This window comes from Petaurus breviceps, unplaced genomic scaffold (assembly GCF_028583685.1).
Source record: "Petaurus breviceps papuanus isolate PSGF00001 unplaced genomic scaffold, PetGlider_PUasm1.0 185, whole genome shotgun sequence".
In the NCBI taxonomy this organism is placed as follows: domain Eukaryota; kingdom Metazoa; phylum Chordata; class Mammalia; order Diprotodontia; family Petauridae; genus Petaurus; species Petaurus breviceps.
The window spans coordinates 19,924,157-19,933,696 of NW_027185797.1; the positions used below are offsets into that span (position 1 = coordinate 19,924,157).

Consider the following 9,540-nt stretch of genomic DNA (forward strand, 5'->3'; position numbering starts at 1 on the left):
AAGTCCAATATTCTTTCTATTAGGCTTTAAAGGAAATTAGTGGAAAAAAAGGACTTTCCTTAAAGAAGTTTACTCTCAATATCACTGGAACATCTTTTCATACCTCTACTGCATTTTTGACTTAATTTGACATTTAGAACAAAGAAATCTTACTTTGCAGACAGAGCCCACTAACTGGACTTAGGTCCTTGCTTTTCAGACATGGTTACCCACTGAGCCTTTTATACTGTTGGATCACTTCTGCCTTTGTTGAATGCTATTGTACCCTTCAAGACTTTTAGCTTTTGTAGTATAAAGATTATATCTCATTCATGTTTTAATCCCTCTCATTAATTAGCAGTGATTTCAAAGTGTAAATTTGAGTTTAAGTGTATGACGTACATATTAGCAGAGAAAAGCAGTTTTCCCAATGCCAGAGGATACTGGTATAAAAAACCAACATGAGAAATATGTTATTGTGCTTAGAAAACATTATCAAATAGCCCAAAAAGGAGGGAGAGAAGGATGAAGGGACATGTCAAGGGCAATGGAACATACAGGATCTCACATTCAGTCATATTCAAATAAAAATAATTTATTTAAATCAAACAATATGATTTCATCTTTGTATAGTTCAGAATGTTATCCAAGCCAGTGTCTCTCCCAATTTACTAACTTTTAAAAAGAAAAAAAGACTCCATTTTGGTTAAGGAAAAGCAATACCAGTAAAGCTACATTAGAGATCAGACATAATATACAGTCTATGCAGCCACATGAGAAATAGTTTCTGCCACTTTGTTATTACACAGGTAGTTGGTTCTATCAGCTAAAGCCTAGTGACTTGTATTTGTTTTATGCATATTGGGTTTGTTCTATTACTTTGCAAGAGATTGTACTCCCTTGAGTCAGCTGTGTTCATTGGTCAGAATAAATTCCAGCATCTGACACCATTTCCATTAATCACAGACAAGCCAGTATACGTGAGTAAGATAATAGAAAGATACAAACAATATCTGGTCTTGTTTATGTATGCTGTTCAGTAATACAGCAGGAGGTTTGAGGAATTCTTTTGAGTTTAAATAACACCAAACTGCCTAATACTGAAGAGGGAAAAAAAAAAGGCATTCTATGTGAAACACTCAAGATCCCAAGGCAAAAAGGTCTCTACCCCAGGAAATGTCTGGATGGCATCAGTTACAAGTAACAGATACACAATCGTTACCATAAAGCTCCCTGGAAGGCCAGCTGTTTCTTCCATACTTGTAAACTGTTCGGTTCATTTTGCTCCTGCAAAACTCTGGCAACCCCACAAAAATTCCTTAGCAAATTAATGATCCTTCACTAAATTTGCAATTTTCTCCATGAGGTTACTGTATTGCCATTTTAAAATTAAACTGCTTTACTAAAGAAAAGGCAGCTAGTGTGGTCACTTAGGGACAGTTTAAAACATCTGAATACTCACATGGACATCTTAACATACTGATATGTCTAAAATTGTAAAACCTTTTCTGGCTGACTCCATCTATCACCCAGTTAGTAATATAAAGTTTTCACACAAAAAAATTTTTCCGATTTTTTTTTTTAGCTTCAGAAAAAAAGACTTTTAAATTGAATGCTCCAGGGAGCTATTGAACGGGGCCAGTTCCAATGATTGAGCGGTCTGGGCTGTAAACAGAATTAAAATCACACAAAATTAATAGCGGCCATTTGAGTACTTTGGTAACAAGCATCACTGGGCCAAAAAAGTGATTTAAATTCTGAAAATCTGAACTAAAATAGCATACAAAAATGGACCATCCATAGAACAATTATTCCATCCCAATAATTCCACAGTCTATGTGTGTTCATAAAAAGACCAATACGAATTGAAATACATTGTACTAGCTGCTTGCTCCCCTAGGTAGGATTTGTTTGTTTTTTGTAATTTACGTGATTTGAACCAAAACTCCATCAACCTTTCTATTATTCTTGAGAGTGAATATATTTATGATCTGGACACCTTACAAAGCCTGTGTCTATATTTCTGAACTCAAGCTCAAAAACTTAGTTCCTGTCATTTTTCTTTACCTGAGATGCCTAAATCTACAGCAACTGTAATCAAAGGTCAAGTTGTCTTTTAAAAACACTAAGAGAATTCCTGTAATTTATTAGGTAGGCATGTGTCTATACTTAGCTAAAATAGAGCTGGTTAGCACAGTTGTTTTAGTCTATACTGAAAAAAACCAAACCTAACTATACAACTGCTGGACAGTAAGTACAGATCCAAATGTACTTTGAAATCGAGGACAGTCACAGAACACTAAGCCACAAGGGAATCAGTTCCTTGCATGTATTTCTCTCATAGCTTCCGATGCCAGACGGCTCTTCCCAAGGTGACCACAAGTCTCTTTTGAATTAATTCTTGTAAAGGCAGTTTGGATTATGCTGATCCAGGTGATGTAGGTTGGGGGAAGGTGTTTTACTTTTACTTTCCCCAAATGCTGTCTCACTGGACTTTGGGGGGCTCGGGAATACCCATGAATTGTCTTCTAAAGAATTTCTGCCATAGGAATTCTGTTCTTGAAAGTTTGTACCACCACTAGGGAGGACTCTCTCGTTATCTGCCCAAGACTGGAGACTTGCTCTCTCCAATAAAATCTTTGTGTCTCCAGACAGAGGAGAACCCATGGCACTACAGAGAGCTTTGCCATTTGGTGAAAGAGGAGAGTGTCTTTTGTAGGTTGCAGTTAAAGACGTCAAATGTAATTTTGTGCAGTCCTTCACTAGGTCTTCAACACACTGCACTGGGGCACAAGCTGCAAAAGGAAGACAAGTCAGCCATTAGATGAATGGGAGGGACCAGTATGAATTTTAGAATTACTCAATGAAGTAATTACTTTCAAGTATGAAACACTGAAAGAAGAGTATGGTTTTTGGGTCAAGAGCCCTGGGATCATCCCAGCATCACTTGGAGACAAAGCAGAGGACTGGACTGAGCAGGCCACTTGGCAGGAGCTGGGGACTAGCAGCCTTCCCTCCTGAAGGGCTCTTGTGAGATCTACAGACATAGAACTCAGAACTTTCTTTACAAAACTTCATTCTAATAGAAACACACAACACACAAGGGAAAGAGCTTCACTTATGAGCACATTCCCTCTCTATATGTCCTTGGGTACTGAGGTTCCCTTCCCGTGAAATGTTTCCTGTGGAATTTGGTTCACACTGTTCCTTTGTTTAGCAAATCTATCCTCAAGTAGAATGAATGACCACAAATGTTGAATAGTGAAGTGTCTCAATTGAATTTGGGTTTGTTTTTTTTTTACTTTCAGAGGAATTATCTAAAAGTCCTTGAGCTTCTTACATAGAATTTCAAAATAATAACTACTGTATGGGCATATATTCAGTAATTGCAACAGAAGTCCATATTAAAAAAAAAAACCAAAAAACTCTCAATCCAAAACAAGTACAGTAAAACCTAACTAATTTAGAGTATAGGAACAGTCTGTACAAATTTGTGAAATCTCTAAGAATGTTTTTTTAAAGAAATATTCATGGGGCAGCCAGGTGGCGCAGTAAGAGCGTCAGCCCTGGCATCGGGAGACCTGGAATCGGTTCTGGCCTCAGATACTCAGCACCCACACAAAATAACTGGCCATGTAACCTCGAGCAAGTTACTTAACCCTAATTGCTTTAAAAAAAAATATTCATTATAATAAAATACCAGAGAGTCAACAGATATAACAAACACACTAAATAAGAAGGGAAATCTGTGGAAAAATTTACAAATAAGTGCTTGTATAATGACAAAATATAAAACTCCTAAATTACTAATCTCTGATTTCAATAAATAATAGAAATTCATGTTCAAATTGTTATAAATTTAAAATTGATGAAATGCAGATTTCAGTTTTCCTGATGCTGGGATCTCCTTTAGCTACCCTACGTAAGAAAATATTGTGGCATAAAAAAGAAAAATTAAGCAGAAAGACCTATTTTGCTTTTGGCCTTAGTGTGTACTATACATTATTTTCCTATAACTTGTACAATTTTAGTTTCAACATTTCAAAATAATAAAATCACACTGATTTTTTTGTGTGACTCCTCCATCAACACTAATCATAACCCATTTGTAATTCAAAGTACTTTAGAAAGTTACCATAGCTGAAAAGTACACCAGTCCAGAGTGAATGCATTCCCAAGGCTTTCTGCCCTCACTGAGCCAGTAAATGAAATCTCTCTGCCTTGGCAGGGTCTGCCAGGGCTCACAGTCAGCTGGTATAGATTTTCAGAGACCAGGCTCACCTCTGCACCACAATGAGGAATCTGAACAGGATTTTGGTGAAGTTATGTTTCCCGCTTATAAAAATAAATGGTCACTCAGTTCAGTGTACTTGAAGTTCAAATGTACATAAGCCAGTAACAATTATCTAGATTTCTATGTATTTTCAATCTAAAAAGCAATTAAAGCTCCCATAAAAATTCTCACAACATAATAAATTCAGTCCTTATCAGGGAACTCAGCTCTAGCACAACCAACAGAAGATGTAACTGGTTATAATCTGCAATTTAATAGGAAAAGAGCTCAGCAGTGTGAGATTAGCTCAGGAAGGCTCTGACACACCTCTCCACTTAAAGTTCAAAAACTCCTCAACTTTGGGCATGCACACATATTAAGACATAAGGGAGGCCAATTCAGTTTTTCAGAGGTTCCAATTTCAGATGGAAATGTGAAGCAGGGGACTCTGAACTGGGTCTACACATCTTCATGGATATGAACAATTTAACCTGCCAACATGGTCCATTTCTTCTTAGCACACACCAAGTAACAGACCCAAATTCTGCTGGTGAGTAATAGCTATCTCTGTTTCTTTTAAATCAAAAGTCAAATATTTGCATAGCACACAGCCAGTGTCATAGAAACAGCACGGTGGTATCTCTCCATTTAGTTCCAAACTACAGGGTAGATATTAGATTAGTTCAAAAAGAATGTCATACACAGCAAAAGCTCTATATGATGTAATGTGGAAAGAAGCAAGAAGTGCATTATAAATCAGATCAAGTACACAGGACGGGTGGGGGGGCAGGGTTGGACACAGCGCTGCTCAACATCAGGTTCAACATGGCAGCAGGGGAAAGACCTATGCAAGTCTTACCTCTGCTTCGGCTCCTAGCAGCATGTTCAGTGGATGGGAATACTTCCCTTGAGCCTGCATTCACACTTGAGAAAATCAGCCTTGGAAAATACATGGCCTTAAGCACCAGAAATGATATTACTTATGAGAAGTCACAGGATCATCCAGTGGTATTTCTGAAGGAAACACCTTCTCCCTCCCCTCCCCACAATCCTCCCCCCCAAAGCTGGAAAAGCCCATCTACTGATCTAAGTAGCAATAGACAGAAATAGTCCCCAGTTTTCCATTAAACACAGTTCAACCCAAGAAAACAGCCAAGTGTACTTTTCTAAATGGATTACTAATTTTTCTTATAAGAATTAGAATTCCTGGGGCGGCCAGGTGGCTCAGCGGGTAAGAGCACTGACCCTAGCGTCGGGATGACCTGGGGATCGAATCTGGGCTCAGATACTCAGCATCACACCCAGAAATAACTGGCCGTGTAACCTTGAGCAAGTTACTTAACCCCAATTGCTTAAAAAAAAAATAAAAAAAAAAGAATTAGAATTCCTCACTCATTTCCCACTTAAAAGAATCAGACCGACTATTCTAAAGTCCAGGGAAGATCCAAACATACAATGAATTGTAACTTCCTTGCTTACTAAATTATCTTGGCCAGCCAATGAAGATTATCACAATCCCATAAGATGATAATGATAATAATTCCATAATATTTTAAAGTTTAAAAGTGTCTTTTTCATAACAACCTTGTGAGGTAGGAAATGCAAGCCTTACACTCTCCATTTTACAGATGAGAAAACTGAGTCTTAAGGATATTAAATAATTTGTCCTGGCATGAATTATGAAACATTCAATGTAAGAGTCAAATTTCTGCCACTTCAGGATAAAAGGCTTTTTATTCCTTTTTAGATCCTTGTCTTTCCTCACTTTGACTTAATAAAATTATATATATGTAAAAAAATATCACATGTAATTCCATAAAACTCCTATAAAGAGAATTGTGCTAAAAATGTAGTTTAGCTGTGTTTTAAGAAAAACAGGACATGCAAAACTCTCAATTTATAAATTAGAATAGTTAGGAGGTGACCTTATAAAAAGATTCTTCTCTTTATAAAGTAATTCTCTTTACAAAGTAATTCAACTCAGGGTTTTACAAAAAGTATATTTTTTAAAAACTACATTTAAAAGAATAAGATTTATAGCTGTTAAAGAATATCTTTATGATTAAAAAGGGGAAAAAAACCCTAGTCAATAAACTTGGGACTGTTACCAATCTGAGGGTGCAAAATCCTAAAAGGTAAGTCAATGAGCAGGATATTAGAGACAAAACATAAAGTTAGAGCAATTTTTGTATCAAGAGAAGGTAAATAAAAGTATACCAATTTTAATGTGTCAGTATTTTGTCTTCTAAGCAATAATGTTGCTGTGTGCAAAGACACTTTAGAACTTCTTGTGTTTCACAAAGTAAACAGAAAAAAAAAGTCCAAAAAAGGTTTTATTTTAAAAAATCGAGAAGACTGTTACTTGGCATATTGTATGCCTACCAAGGACTTCAGAAAACACGAGTCTGGGTGCTTTCTTTTGTTCTTATGTGAAGAAGTTGTGGTAAAAGGTTAAACAGAGTCAACCTAACACCTCAGCCTTATACACATAAGCAACACTTGGCAGAGAAAAAAGCCACAAGGGGAAAGAATATAGAACGAAAGAAAAAACACATCAGCGACACCTTTAGATGTGAAGCTGACCACTATGAGTCTACTACAGCCAAAGCAGAGAGTAAGCAGCCCGAAAACACGTTATTCTCTCTGGTTTATCATCTTCAAATCGTAAGATTTTGGAAAGATAAGTTAGCGAGCTGCTCTTCAAACACAATGGCTACAATCAGGTTTCTGGTGATGACTTGCCTTTCTTGATTGTAGATGGAGTTTTAAATTTTCTTAGTAGTTCAGCTTGCACTTGAGTCACAAGATGCAAATTCGACATTTCTCTCTTGAGTTCCCAGTAGGCATGTTGCATGTTGTCACTGAAATATAGATTTTAAAAAACATAATGGTCACTGCTCCTTTTGAGATCCCTTTCCAGGTAGTCCTTCAGCCTTAAAGATAAAAATCTAGAAGTAGATTTGAACATAATCACTTCCCTGTCAAAATTCACGTCTAAATATAAACTAACTTAACAAAACCAAGATTAAAGAAAGACGAAAAAGGAACATGTATTATAGAATGAAGAGAGTAAGAAATCATATACACGTCATAAGTTTAATTTCTTCTTAGGACCTTAAGTACATTCACTGTATCATTAAAAAGGAAACAGACAGGGGTGGCTAGGTGGCGCAATGAGTAAGAGCGCCTGCCCTGGAGTTGGGAGGACCTGGGATCAGTTCCGGCCTCAGATACTTAACACTCACACAAAAAAAAATGTCCGTGTAAACTTTGGCAAATTTATTAAACCCAAATTCTTTAAAAAAAAAAAAAAGGAAACATATTATTCTAATTTATGCTAACAAGCAAAAATGTAAATGCAGAAAATATAAACTGTTCACTTTCAAAAGAATTTAGTGAATTATTACAGTACCACCTATAAATTATTACTGCAGTTTAGTAAAAAAAAATAAACCAACATTCAGAATTTGCCATTTATCTTTTAGAATCTTGAAACTATGAATCCAAATTAGACATATCTGACGCTTGGACTCATCTACTACCTACCCAAGCCAAAGTAAAACATATTTACATCTAAGGTATTAAAATTGTTGCATGTCTGACTAACTGACCTGATCTTGCTGACTATGATGGTGTGATAGTAATGGCAATTAAAGATTCCCCTGTATTGGCTTGGTTTTCAAATTGATTGTGTTAAAACCCAGAGCTTGTTAATCCCACCTGTGGGATGGACTTGTTGATGTGAAAAGAAAGTCCTGAACTGGGAGGAGCTGGTGACATAGATTTGGAGAGACAAGAGAGAGGCAGAAGATCTTTTTGGAAGCAGCACCTCGTGGAGAGAGAGAGGCTAAGAGAATTGCTGGTGGCTGCTTTGAATTGCCCTGGACTTTTGAGACCTGCCCCCTGAGCTGCCAAGGACTGAGGAGACATGGCTGTTTTGCTGGTACTTTGTCTGTCTGTTTTGATGTTGTTTTGCCAGATTTGTCCACTGGTGAAAGACAGTCCTGTTGTTGAAGAAGTCCTGGAACCTGGCTTTTGGTTAAGAAGCCCTGAGACTGTCCTGCAGACAGAGAGTGAATACTGTCCACTGGTGAAGGACAGTGCTGTTGTTGCAGCGGTCTGGAGACTGTCCTGCAGACAGAGTGAATACTGTCCACTGGTGAAGGACAGTGCTGTTGTTGCAGGGGTCTGGGAACCTTTCTGTTGGTTCAGAAGCCCTGAAGAAGGATTTTCTTGTTGTATGTTTACAGAAATCCTGGGAGAGGGCTTTGCTAATGTGTTCAGGGGTTCTAGGACTGTTCTACAGACAGAGGATGAATTCATGAAGGGACTGGCAATGTATCTTATGGCCTTGCTAAGCCTTGTCTCCCCAGGAACTAAGATTGCTGAGAACTTGCCTCTGTCAAGATGAAGAAAAGACCTCCATTTGGGTATTAAGTGCTGTGTTTAAACTTGATGTAACTCTGGGGTAGATTCAGTTGAGATCCAGGGGTGGGGAACTTTTGACCTTTAGGTGCTCTGATTGACAAATGAAGGTACTTTACTTATGTTTGGAAACTAATCTCCATTTGAGAAGAGGGGCTTTGTGGTGAACTAAATGAAGGTATAGCCTAGGGGTGGAGTAGAATTTAGAACAGGGACTTTGTAATTGATTGAATGATTGGAAGGTCCTGGGGTGGGGTAGTCCTTGGAGATTATTTAATCACGCTTAGTAAATGCTGTATTTTGAATGATGTCATGTTTTGATCTTCTCTGTTCTTGGTTTGTCACTGAATAAAACGGAGAGCACCTATGCTGGTATTCTGAACCTTGGGAAGTTGCCTTTCCTTGGCATTACAGTACAGATGGTCTGAGAGAGAGGATCCAGCTTTTCCTAGACAAGAGGCCAAAGAATGATACCATTTACCCAAATGCTTGAGGGCAAGCATAGCACTCTGCAGAGGTTCCTGTTACTGAACTTGAGAACATCACAGGGAGCTAGGTACTGCAGGCCTTAGCAAACCCATTTCAAAAATAAAGAAAATGAAGTTCAGAGAGAAGAAAGGGACTAGATGCAGAGGCTGGATGTGAACCAAGTGTTGTAGGTTCAAAACCCATCACACTATCCAAGGGAGAGTGGGAGAAATAAAGAGGTAGAGAGCAAGAGCTTATCTTCTTTGTGCTTTGTACTTTCAGATGGCGAGTACCTCTTATAAACATTTTTTTTATGAAAAATTGTAAATGACACATCAAATCTGAATGGTCAGATCCTTGCATTTATGAATGTTATCAATGAATGAAAACAATTA

The 9,540-nt window shown here is 37.6% G+C and overlaps 1 protein-coding gene across 8 annotated transcripts in view; it reads right to left on the bottom strand.

The window, feature by feature from the left end:
• Window positions 1-558: 558 nt before the first annotated feature.
• AZI2 (5-azacytidine induced 2) overlaps window positions 559-9,540 on the bottom strand; it is a 43,912-nt gene continuing 34,930 nt past the window's right edge. For 6 of the 8 annotated variants that reach the window (XM_069088544.1, XM_069088536.1, XM_069088538.1 and 3 more), the window contains 3 exons: window positions 6,995-7,113; window positions 5,112-5,165; window positions 559-2,774 (listed from right to left, as the gene is read on the bottom strand). In XM_069088544.1, the coding sequence (XP_068944645.1) occupies window positions 2,374-2,774; window positions 5,112-5,165; window positions 6,995-7,113 (574 nt within the window). In that variant the 3' untranslated portion in view covers window positions 559-2,373. Of the gene's footprint in view, window positions 2,775-5,111; window positions 5,209-6,994; window positions 7,114-9,540 lie in introns of all 8 variants that reach the window. The other 2 variants (XM_069088545.1, XM_069088542.1) reach the window with 2 other exon arrangements.